Raw genomic sequence first — 13,448 nt, 5'->3', positions numbered from 1 at the left:
GGAAATGGAATCATCCATTCCTGGGATAATTTTTTGGGTGTGTGACAGAGATGAACACATCCGAGAAGGGTTTTCTATCCTATAGACGGAGAGGGGTGAACTCATGAACAAACCCATATTTTGTGTATGGTTTTTGTTTTTGGGATGATTTTTAGGCGTAGATGAAGTAGAAAAAAATTCAGGTGGAGATAGAGGGAGCAGATGGTGGTGGCACAGTCTGTGGTGGTGACAGACGTTGGTGGTGGCGGATGGTAGTCTAACGATGGTGGTGGGGAAGATGTTCTTGAGTTTATGACATGTTCTTCAGTTAATGAATAATAGTTGTAACCAATTTTCTGGAAAAATTTAGATGAGAGAGAGAGAGATGTATTTTTTTATTTTTCTTTTAACTATAAAAATACTTAAATAAATAAATAAATTTGAAAAAAACAAAAAAGAAGGGTAAAATCGTCATTAGAAAAAAGTTTAAAGTAAATTGGACCAAACTCGCAGCAAAATGAAAACTTTGGACCTGTGGTGCTAGTCCAAAACTTTTTGGACCAAAGTGGCAATTTTCAGCAAACCATAAGGACCATTTGTGAAGTTTCTCTCTCTCTCTCTCTCTCTCTCTCTCTCTCTCTATATATATATATAATAAAAATCATAAAAAATTATGAGCCCTGTAATTTTAATGGGATAGGAGAGAGGATGAGAATAGCAGACGAAGCACCTTAGCCACCGGAGGACCGTCATCACTTTACCGATGCCGCTAAACGCCTCCACCGAACTTCCGCCTACATTCTCCTCTAATGATCACCGGCGCCACCGATGCTATTGAACAATCATCGTGGTCGTACAAACACCTCCTCCAGAACGCTGCCTCTATGTCCCGACCACACCATCTTTCATAATGTTAATATTTTTCCCAACTTAGGTGTTGTTTTTTTTTTTCTGAAGCAAAAATTAATGAAGTCTGTGGACTATCTCTGCAACCCTTTGCAGTAGAAGAGGTGGACAAAACGGTTGCAGACTGTAATAAGAAGCATGTTTGTTTTTTTAACATCTGCATGCTACTGCAGATACTAAAAAATTAAAATAAAATGATTTTATAAATTGAAAATAGCTTTTTAATACCAAAAATATAATAATGTATGATATTTTGGTAAGAATTTATGATATTTCAGCAAAAAATAATAATAATTCAACAAAAAAATAAATATATCTTAGCAAATGATATTTCATCAAGAAATTATCATTATTCAATATAAAAAAAAAATCAACAAGAATAAATTTAAAAAAACGAAAAAAAAAGGTGAAATAAGATTTCAGCAATATAAAAAAAGAAAAGAAAAAGAGGTTGGAAGAAACAATACTAGTGTTGCGCCAAACAGAACGCGCAAAGGTTTTTGCTCCGAAGACTTCTAAAAACAAAATGAAAAGTGTTGCGCATGTGCTGCGCCACGCAACAAACAACACCTTAGTCTTTCAATCTTGGATAATAAAACGACTTTTGAAACACAGACATATTCCGAAACTCAAAGAATGATTTTGTCGTACCCTGTCAATCATATTGATGTTCGCATGTTTTCTTTTGACTATTTGCAACCTTATAATGAGATTACTACATAAAGGATTGAAATTTGATATGAAAGATCGTACAATGAAGCAACTTTTTGCATATGTTCATCTCTATTTTAACATGTATGCAACTCAAAAACAACAATAACACTGAAACACAAGACAACCAAGACTTGTTCATCTCTACTTAAACATGTATGCATCTTAAAAATGACAATAAGGCTTCAACAAAATATCATCGAGAGATAAAGAACGAATTTTCACCATGTTCCACCTTTTTTGTTGTATTGTTAGAACAAAAAATTGCAAGTTTTGTCTCAATCCATTGTGAGGCCAATACACACCAAACACTTATTCACAAACGGCGTCTAAAATTATTAAAAAGTGCCATGATGATTGGCTTAAACATCATATACTCATATATAACATCGATCTTTGTAGTTCATAAAACAGCAAAATTCACAAACTACATCCATAGAACACATCTAATTAGGAACAAATAAAAATTTCCAGTATATAAACATAGAGACAACACACAAGCATCACACTATTACGGCTTTTGGAATATGAACCTCACGTCTTCTTTTATAAAGATGAACATCATGTTGACTGTTGAACTCACACTTACCTTGAAGACGCTTGAGTTGAAGCCGAGGGGTTAAAGGGTTTCTGCTCAGCACACGTCAGCACCTCATGGGGCCCACCTTCTTCACGTCCAACACCCATCAAGTCAAGATAATACAAGTAATGGGAAACCACAGTGTTCATGTCATCCACATCGCCTTTTCCACATGTACGATCACCATAAAGGATATTCATTGTGGTACCAAAACCGGGGAATCTTTTGGCTAAAGTATCGTTCTTTGTGGGTTTCCAAGTACCCACAAATGCCTCATGGGCTGAGGGCTGACCCTTCTTCATTGGGGTTACCCACGTGTGAATTGCAGCTTGGAAGGCTAAGGTTGCGTTTTGTTCGATGTATTCAGGGTGGTTCAAAAGATCTACGTTTAGGGCTTCACCAATTTTCCCATAGTTGTATTGCCTGAAATAATAATAATAAACAAATAGATTCATCTTTTGAAATATGTTTGTTACACAGGAAGCTTTCTAGGGCTACCCATTTTAAATAGGACAAAAATTACAATTTTTGTCTTATTTACATCAGTGTTATGTTTGTTACATAGGACTCGACATGAACTGGACTAGACTAAATAAGCTTTCTAGGGCTACCCTTTTTATATGGGACAAAAAAAATTGCAATTTTTATATGTGACCAAAAAAATTGCAATTTTTGTCTTATTGATATCAGTGCAGTGTCAGTCAAAACCAGAAAAACATCTATAGTGTTATGTTTGTTACACAGGACACGACATGAACTAGACATGAATTGGACCAGACTAAATCTGACAGAACAATAAGCTTTCTAGGGCTACCATTTTTACATGGGACAAAAAAAATTGCAATTTTTATATGGGACAAAAAAAATTGCAATTTTTATCTTATTGACATCAGCGTTGTCGGTCAAAACCAGAAAACATCTATAGTGTTATGTTTGTCACATAGGACACGACATGAACTGGAGTAGACTAAACTCACAGAACAATTAGCTTTCTAGGGCTACCCTTTTACATGGGACAAAAAAATTGTAATTTTTATGTGGGACAAAAAAAATTGCAATTTTTATGTGGGACAAAAAAAATTGCAATTTTTGTCTTATTGACATCAGTGCAGGGTCAGTCAAAACCAGAAAAACATCGTTAGTGTTATGTTTGTCACATAAGACATGACATGAACTTGACAGGACAAGAAGCTTTTTACGGCAGTAAGGCTACCCTTTTATATCGGACAATTTTTTTTTTTTTTTTTTCCAATTTTCGTCTTATTAACAGTCAAAACCAGAAAAACATGGATGTGATTGATACCAATAAATGGGCAAAGCACCACGACCATAGTATCCTGCTCCAGGGGCACAAGGGTAAGTGTACTTGTAGAAATCATCACAATACTCATGGGGAGGACTCATTTCTTTGTTGTAGCATAATCCCCATGCTGTTGGTCCTCCAGTTGCCACTCCATAACCACCTTAAAAAAATTTAATCAATCAACTTTACATTATCTTGTTTTTTTTGTAGCTAATATATCAATTAGCAAAATAAAGAGATATAATCGTTGAGATTTTGACTAAAACAGAAGAAGTATCTTTTAGCATAATCAATTTGACAAACAATATAGAACTAAAAACTTACAAGAAGTTTGACTGCCAACATGGCCAAGAAACGCCGCGATCTCCTTCATCTGAGTAGTCTTGTTGCCGGTTGTACCAAATCCATGCGGCTGATAAAGGGCGGAGGCGGTGATAAAAGACTTGTAATCCCAGAATCCGGCCGCATGGGCCACCGGAGAGTTTCTTTTTGCAAAGAGCTCCTCAAACTGGTAGGTGTCAAAGTAGTCGGAAATTGTAAGGTTACAGCAATACTCCGACCACCCTTTACATTCCCAACCCTTATCACATACTTTCTTCCCCTTCACCTTCTTCACCAATACTTGTGCTGAAGTATCAGCATTCGCGATCGAAACAATTACAAGCAGTATGCCGATTAGCAAAACACTCGTCTGTTTTGCCTCCATTTTTGTCTTGTGCTGAAAAAGAACACAATAACACAGAATTAAGAGACACCCAGATGCCAATCGAGATCTTTTTGAGGGGTGTTTAGTAAAAAAGATTGAATTTTTAAAGAAATGAGAGACACCCGAATGCTAAAATGCACAGATGATGTATGAAAACAAAATAAAGACAACTTCTTTTAGACACCAATATGATAAAAGTAGCAGAATACCCTTGAATAACTCTTGTTTCTTGTTAGAAATTTTAGATGGAAGAAGAGAAAAGGAAAGAAAGTTTGACAATGGAAGGAAGAGAGGGGTTGTGTGTGATATAAAGAAGAAGTAAAACTTACAGAGAACGAATGCGTAACTCACTGAGATCAAATGTCGTTTGTTTGATGGAGATGCAATTGAGGTTGTGGGAAGTTGTTTGGATTTTTGCTTGGGTTACAAAGCAAGGAATGTAGAGAAGAGTGTGGGGTGTTAGGTGAATCAATGGAGAGATGGAGTAGATGATGGAATGGACGGTGGAGATTGACGGATCGGAGGTGGGTTGGGTGTATGAATCATGGAAGGTGCTAGATGTTTAAAGTGGAGCCGACTGGATTAGACATGACGCAAACACATTTTACTAGTAGCTTTGAAGACGATGATGACTCACCAACTACATAAATGAATTGAGAATTTGAAATAGAACTCGTCACCGACACCTCACCTTTCCTTTTTATGTTTTCCTAATTTTGGTGAATAAGTTTTTTAAACCTTTTGAATTATGAGTGTTTGGGGTTGTTTTTTTAGATTAAAAAAAAATTAATATGTTAAAAAAGTAACTTGATAGCAAAAATAATTTTTAATTTGGTTTCTTATCTGTGAGAACTCAAGTTGAAGAAGTTACAAATATTTGGTTTTATAACTCAATAAGTTATTTTTGGCTAATGAGTTAGCCAAACATTTAGGTGTTTTGTCAGAGCTAAAATGTCAGTAATCTGTTGAATATAGCTACACAACAATACACTTTCATCCAATAAAAATATTAGCAACACCTTAAAAAAATAATATTTTTCTTATAGATGTTAGTAATCCGGAAAACAATACAATTTCATCCAATAAAAATATTTAAAAAATTAGTTAAGGTGTCCATATTGTAATATGAGGTGTCTTTTTAGCCAATCCCTTTTTTTAAATCTCAGGCCATGAAATAAATTGAAACCTAAATAAAATGGTTTTTATAATCTAAAATACATTTCAATAATTCTAATATAGCAACATTGAAATTTAATCATACAACCATCTTATTTTAATATTTATCACAAATTAATTATCCATTTTATGAAAAAAAAAAGTAAGTTAGTAAAATATTTTCATACATGTTGTAATACATTTGATTTTTTTTAGTGAATGTTGTCAAATGTTATTAGATAAACATTCTTAAATAATTATCCGTAAAGTTTTTAAAAATATGAAACCAAAAAATTATGCAAACAAATAACAAGTTTATTTAGCTAAAATCGTTAAATTAACACAATCATACATAGATTTAGAAAATAAAAAAGAATATACTTTATTTGTAAACTTATTGCAAAGTCTCCACAACAAAAAGAATTAAACATATGCAACCAAAAAGTTATGTGAACAAATAACAAGTTGATTACGCTAAAATCATTAAATCAATACAATTACACATAGATTTAGATAATAAAAAAATATATTTTATTTGTAAGCTTATTCTAGTGTATGGTGGTTTGATGGTTTTCTTTTATTTATTTTTTTCTTTTTGTTCAATGATAGGAAATGATACAGAATGTGTGAGATTTCTTGTTTGCTATTAGAATTAGTGGAAGGACTAAGAAGAGATTAGAATACATTGGTCAATATTTGTTTCAAGAAGAGGTCCATATTTGCGCCAAGTAGATGACGCGTAGACCTTATTAGGTATACGGTATTCTAAAACAAACATTTTGCATGTTATCGGTGTGGTGCAAACATGAGAGGTCTGGAAGAGTATTTGCAAAAACCAAACACCACCTTATTGGCTTTTTCTACTACAAAAGCTAATCCAAACAATTTATAACACTCGGAATCTTGAGGAGAATTGTTGGTAGTAAAACCCCTTTTAGGGTTGGACACGGCGTGTTGGAGGAACCAACACTACGTGTCTAGATTTGAAGAAATGCGGAGATTAATGGACCAACACGACGTGTTGTGGTATCTTAACACGACGTGTTGGTAGCTGGGAAGGAAACCCTAAATTTAGGGTGTTGCAACTTATTTAAAGACCTTATGTCCTCTTGGCTGGCCTCCTTACCAACCTTTATTATCACTAAAACCCTAATTCGTTCCTTAAGCTTTCTTGGTGGTGTTCTTGAGCCTTGAGTGGATTCTTGTGGTTATTTTGCTCATTTCTAAAGGAAGTTTGAAGAGTGAAGGTGCTTAGCTTAGAAGGAATGTCATAGATTTAGAATCTCTTTACTTCTAGCAGTCTCTTTGAGGTATCAAGTTCATACCTTGACTTGTAGATGTTAGATCTCCTCATTTTGGTGTTGTTGTGTTTTTTTGGCCCTTTTTTGGGTTGAAGATCATGAGAAGTCATTTTGGGGATTTGTTATTCCAGATCTGAGTTGCATTGCACCCTTTGAGCTTAAAGGTGCAAGCTTTTTGAGAAGAATTGGTCCCATGCATGCATTAAGTTCCTTTTTAAGCTTAATAGCTTCATTTAGGCATGCATAAACATAAACTTGGCAAACTTTACGTGGTTTTCTAGCTCAAGGAGGTCATATCTATGTTTTGGGGTTATGTCTTCAAGGATTAAGTGCTTACTGGTTAAGCCCTTGCACTATTAAGCTTATTGGATTGAGTTTAGAACCTTTTGGGTAGTCCCAATGGATAAAGTTGGAATGTTTATGCTTCTGGACCATGTTATGGTCTAGATCTGAGCTTTGGAGCTCTTGAAATCGGAGAAAACAACTGAATGTATTAAGCTGTTGAAACTCGGGCAAACACGATGTGTTTGCAAGCCAACACGACATGTTGGCTGGAATTTCCTGACTGTTTGGATGATGTTGGAACACGACATGTTTGGTCAACAAGGGTTGTTGACTTTGACTTTGACCAGAAGTTTGGCTAGGATTGACCATGGTTAATGTTTGGGCTTTAGGGTTGGGCCCATGTAAGGGGTTTGGGCCCAATTTGGAAAATTAGGCCAAGTATGAGCCTTGGGTGATAATTTGGTTTTGGGCCTTCTAAAATTTGAGTTTGGGCCTTAGTCTTGGGCCAAACTAAGTGAAGGGTAAAATGGTCTTTTTAACCCAAGAATGAACTGTTAGACTTATGGTTATGGATTGGGACCTAAATGTTGATCGGGTGTTGTTTTGATTGTAACATCCATAAAATTCATGAAAATTTAAAACTTTTTCAAGCATCTAAAAACCATTATTTATTACAAAATGTTTTTAAAATAGTTTCATATCAGAGTATCCTAGAAATCAAAATCATAAAATGTAAGGAGGTGCACGATCAAGCCTTCGCCTTCCCGCGGTCATCCGAAGTACCTGAAATATAATCCAAAATTGTAAGCCCGAAGCTTAGTGAGTTTCCCCAAAATACCCGCACAACAAATAACACACATATAATAATAACATACTATGGGCCCAATCAACCATCGGGTTGGAATGCCCCAGGCCCTCAACCATTGGGTTGGAATGCCAACATATTATGGGTCCAATCATCCTCGGGATGATATACCCTCGACCCACAACCATCGGGTTGGATTGCCCACATACCATGAGTCCAATCATCCTCGGGATGGAATACTCTCTGTCCACAACCATCGGGTTGTAAGGCCCCGTTCTGTTGGCTCTCGCACACAACAGATAAGCCTCAACGACCAATCAATCATGTGCACATATAGCAGATAATCACATAACAGTCTACAGATAGTCAAACTGATCTACAGATCACTAAGCATAGCAACATCCTATCTACCAGGATATCGATATAACCGATCATAATCATATAGGAACATCCTATCTACCAGTATGTCGATCTAACAGATCACACTAATAATAAAGCAGGATAACAATCGAAAGGGCCAACCTTGGTGCCTTTGACCCTTGAGTATAGTAAGGAAAACTCACCTCACAAGTAGTGATGTAGTGAAAATATCCAACTCCCAATCACAGCTCCGAACTCAACCGCATGTAACCACCATATGACTAATTCCATCAAAATTCCAAATTACCGAAATACCCTCAAGAGTCAAACTGTGCCAACCCTTGGTCAAAGTCAAATTCAACGGTCAAGGTCAATAGTCCATGTTGACCCGACTCGTCGAGTTCCTTCAAAACTCAGAAAACCATGAAAACCCGAGTTAACTCGCCGAGTTACTAAACAACTCGTCGAGTCCATGCAATGTCCAAAAGATCGGGAAAACCGTAACCAACTTGTCAAGTTGGCTATGTAACTCGTTGAGTTCCTTCATGTCACACCCCCAAACCGGAACGATGGAAACGTTCGGGGGCGGAGGACGTCATGTACAATATCACAACATTTATAAAATAGTAATCAAAGTACAACAACCATTACATTGATAAAGTATAGTTTTACATCCGTGTTCAAATCAATGTATACTTGACACCAAAATGTATAGCAAAAGTTAAAAGACATGAGTCTATGAAGCTCTATCTTCTCAAAACCTGTGGATACCTGTTTACTATTTTCCTAAGAATACAAGTAGTTTTTAAAAGAGTGTCAACAATTATGTTGGTGAGTTCATATGTATGTGTGTAATTGAAATCTGTCATTTGTTCTTTGAAAATGTAAACAGATTTTCCTAGAGAATCCTATATTTTCTGTTGTAATATATTGTAATCGAAACGTGTAATTGTTATTGTATTCTGATATAGTATAATGTAGTTTTAATTCATATGAAACCATGAAAAGTATATTTTCTCTGTACTGACATAGTATATAGTATTTGTACTTGTATGAAAACTGTGGAATTGCAAATGCCTAGATTCACCAGTTGTACTTATAAAATATTGTATTATAGTTTTATTATCTAATAAAACTATGTAAAGTTGTTTACTTATTCATACACTAATCGTATTGTTCAATACGAAATTGTGAGTTGTCATAACCATGCTTGATGACCTAAGATGGCCTGAACACGACGTTCTTCAGGCGTCGCAATCGGTACAACATTTGTCACCTCAGGCCTGCCAGCCTAACTGTAGCGAACAGTTAAGGTGCGGGATTGTTAGTCCCATATAGATCTATACACAAGTGTCATGCTCTCCCTCCAGGAGACTTTGGTTATAATTTTAGGACTTGGTTGGCACTTAGATAAGTACGTGAAGTGTGTCTCACAAATGCTATATTGAAGGTTACTTGTAGAATAATGAAAAGTTACTTTGTAATGGATAAACTGTAAGTATATCTCATAAACAATATTTATTATAGTTTATATGTTTGTTTTCCATAATGTATTCTGAATATGTAAAATAGTGCATATGGTCCATAAACTATACCTATTATAGTTTATATGTTTGTTTTCTGTATTGTTTTCTGAACTTTAAAAAGCAATATGTATGTTCTATAAACTATACTTATTATAGTTTATATGTTTGTTTTTTTACTAAAACAAAAACCTTTGTATTGTTAATAATTCGATAAGTTTAAATTTGTAAAATACATGATACGATTGTTTCGTGGAATTCAACACTTATGTTCAAATAGTACTAAAATAGATTGCAAAAATAATATTTTTGTTTAACAAGTTTTTAAATGGCTTTATACTTATATAAATATAATACTTATATAATTATGATTAAATAGACAGTCGAATAAATAATTCTACCCCAAGCTCATAACCAAACAAGGAATAGAAAATGGAGTCAAATTATCATATCTAAGCCTGTGTAACCATAATTATATATATATATATATATATATATATATATATATATATATATATATATATATATATATATATAACGGCAACGATTGATAAATATTGAAAACATTTAGATATTAACACAATTTTTCATGTGTTACACTTGTATTTCCCCCCTAAAACAGTGAAAAATCATGAAAACGTAGGGGTATGAACTCACCTTGTATGTAGTCGCAGTTAGTTAATATGATAGTAATGGTGACTTCGGGCTAGAACACGGGAAATTAATTGTGTCCTAATTGTTTTAAAAATATAATAACGACAACGATTGATAAATATTGAAAACATTTAGATATTAACACAATTTTTCTTGTGTTACACTTGTATTTCCCCCCTAAAACAGTGAAAAATCATGAAAACGTAGGGATATGAACTCACCTTGTATGTAGTCGCGGTTAGTTAATATGATAGTAATGGTGACTTCGGGCTAGAACACGGGAAATTAATTGTGTCCTAATTGTTTTAAACATATAATAATAAAGTGTAAATATTTTGATCTAATAACACAAGTATTTCATAATACACAAATTAATATGTAGAAAACTTACAATTATATATGAAAGATTTTGATTCACTGGAACGTATGAAGGCTAATTTGAGAGAAAGTTTTGGAAGCTTTCATTCATTGAAAGTGTTAAATGATTTAATTTGTTTCTTAAATATGAAGGAAGTTGTAGTCGGTTTGGAGATTTTGGCCGAGAATTCTACCCGAGAAAAGGAGATGATTTCGTTGATGGGGAATCCTACCAAGGAGGGTTTGCGGTCCGAGGATGTTTGCGGTCCTGACCGAGAACCCGATTTCGATTTGAGAAGAGATAGAATTTGCGAAGGTTTTTCGGTTGGTTGATTTCGGACCGAGGAGAGTGGATCATGCGAGATTTCGGTCGGATGGTGGGGCTAGATGCGAGGGTTCTAGGTCTCATGTGTTTATTTTCAATTTTTGCAAAATTTATCTAATAAAGGGTATATATATATATATATATATATATATATATATTAAAATATAAATTTTTGCCTTAATAAATTGACAAATCAACAAATTTGACTTTTATTTAACAATTTTCACTTTTGTTGACCTTGGTTGACTTTTGTTGACTTTTACAGACTTGAAAATAACGGGTTGTTACAATATCCCCCCGTTAGAGGGAATTTCGTCACGAAATTGTTTCTAAAGTGGTACTCATGAACTAGGGAAAAGATGTGGATACTTTTGTTTCATTTGATCTTCCCATTCCCAAGTGAATTTAGGTCCCCGCTTGGCATTCCAGAGAACCTTCACTATTGGTATACGAATTTGTTTTGTTCTTTTGATTTCCATATCCATGACTTCCACCGGTTCTTCTACGAAGTGTAGACTCTCGTTTAACTCGATTTCTTCGAGTGGGATTACAAGAGTCTCGTCAGACAGACACTTCTTGAGATTTGAGACTTGAAAAGTGGGATGAATGTTACTGAGTTCATGTGGTACTTTGAGTTTATAAGCAACCTGACCAATTCTAGCAAGATTCTCGAATGGTCCGATGTACCGTAGATTTAGTTTTCCACGTTTGCCGAAACGTACCATTCCTTTTGAGGGTGAGACCTTTAAGAAGACTCGGTCACCAACCTGGATTTCCAAGGGTTTTCGTCGTTTGTCCGCATAAGTCTTTTGTCTGACTCAAGCTTTCGGTCGTTCCTGAATTTGGACGTTCTTTTCTGTTGTTGCTCTAATGATCTCGAAACCGGTTAAAGTACTATGAATGTTTCGTTTTTATTACTTCTTTTCATAGTTTATTTTTAGTTAAAACCATCTCATTTTAGTTAATCTTCATGCTTATTTTCTCTTTTTGTTATTTTTCTCCTTTACCGGGTTCTTTCCAGTCTTTTGAGCTTATTTGCAGGATTTATCGAAGACTTTTTGTTATTGGAGGCTTAGAAGGATGCGTGATTTATGGAAGCTTGCAGGTTGCCTGTGAATTTGAAGTGGTGCGAATGAGCTTGGTGCTTGCATAAATAAGAAATCAATTTGGACTTAATTTTTAAGCGAGAATGATGATGAGGCGACGCAGACTCGAGCTACGGAAGATTGATGGAGCATTAGATCGATCATTAAAGGATTTGGAATGACATAAATGGGCTCTAAAGAGTTATGCATGTGGTTTGTAGTGTGAATGAGAAGATTGGGCTAGATTGTATTTTAAATGGCCCAAGTCCCACATTCAGCATGACCCACACGGTCCGTGTGGACCCATAAGCGGTCCACATGAATTGTGATGAAATGAACCTGAGTTTTGACTTTTTGACCCTATTTGTGGAAGGTTGGTGGGTGGCTTTTGGCACCTTTTTGAATCCGGAAACCATCTCCTTTTTGCTGAAGATTGAAGGTATTTTGGCATAGCATGACTTAAAGAACACACACCATTTTCTCTCAAGAAGGCTTTGGAAGATTTGAAGAATTTTTGGAAGATTAGTGTAATTTCTTTCCATCTTGCATCTAAGACAATGTTTGGTACCACTAAACTATATTGCATTTATTTTACTTTGGCCATGTTTGGTTAAACTTTCATTTGGTTGATTAGGGTTTAACCCATGGATGATTAGTTGCTTTGAAGATTTATTATTATCTTGTGTTTGAAGTTTATGTAAATGTTTTCTAGTTCAGTATCTTGTTGTGTTTATTTATCTTTGATCACGAGCTTGGATGAATGAATGCTTGTTTTTGTTGACTAATTTCTTGGTTAAGTAATGGACTCTCAAATTAGTAAGCAACAAATGGTTTATATGTTTGTTTTCATTTCATTTAAACCATGGAAATGTTTCCTTCATAATGATAATGTAAGCATTTGGTTATCTTTTGGACTTGGTAACTCTTATAACTTAAAGCTAATTGATTTTCACAAGATTTTATGCTTCATTGATTTTGTGACTTTAATTAAGGAAATGTGTTAAGAGCTCCTCTAACCATTTTAATATCTAAGAAGAGTTGAGGTAATTTGTGCTTATGAATTGCTATAGCCAAGTTGAACCAATTCACAAGTGTTATTCCATCTAGTCTAATGACAAGTCAACCATGTCATCCATGTGGAGTATCCCAAAATCAACCAATTTCACTTCATTGTATTTAAGCAAATCTTTTACTTGTTACTTGTCATATTTACATTCTAGTTAGTTTTAATTTTTTCAAACAATCAAAACGAATTAACCCCCCCCCCCCTTACTTTTAATTTTGTTTTGCAAGTATTTTACAAAGAGGTTTACATAGAGATTTAAATTGAACCAATCTCCGTGGATATGATCCCTTTACCACTATACACTATTTTAGTGTGTAATACTTAGGGTATTTATTTTGTTGGCCTTG

The 13,448-nt window shown here is 34.7% G+C and overlaps 1 protein-coding gene across 2 annotated transcripts; it reads right to left on the bottom strand.

The window, feature by feature from the left end:
• Positions 1 to 1,953: 1,953 nt before the first annotated feature.
• LOC145086734 (chitinase-like protein 2) lies at positions 1,954 to 4,793 on the bottom strand. 2 transcript variants are annotated; one of them, XM_079024572.1, is made up of 4 exons: positions 4,515 to 4,793; positions 3,804 to 4,197; positions 3,480 to 3,639; positions 1,954 to 2,599 (listed from the first exon to the last, which is right to left on the bottom strand). In XM_079024572.1, the coding sequence occupies exons 2-4, from the start codon at positions 4,183 to 4,185 to the stop codon at positions 2,182 to 2,184; spliced, it is 960 nt and encodes a 319-aa protein (XP_078880698.1). In that variant the 5' UTR covers positions 4,186 to 4,197; positions 4,515 to 4,793; the 3' UTR covers positions 1,954 to 2,181. The 2 variants fall into 2 exon arrangements, with proteins under 2 accessions (XP_078880698.1, XP_078880699.1); XM_079024573.1 differs by having other exon boundaries at positions 4,395 to 4,523.
• Positions 4,794 to 13,448: the final 8,655 nt, after the last annotated feature.

Source organism: Lactuca serriola, chromosome 2 (assembly GCF_051521515.1).
Source record: "Lactuca serriola cultivar US96UC23 chromosome 2, Lser_US96UC23_V15, whole genome shotgun sequence".
In the NCBI taxonomy this organism is placed as follows: domain Eukaryota; kingdom Viridiplantae; phylum Streptophyta; class Magnoliopsida; order Asterales; family Asteraceae; genus Lactuca; species Lactuca serriola.
Note: the sequence above shows the minus strand (reverse complement) of the source record. Positions and strands in the feature narration are given on the sequence as shown.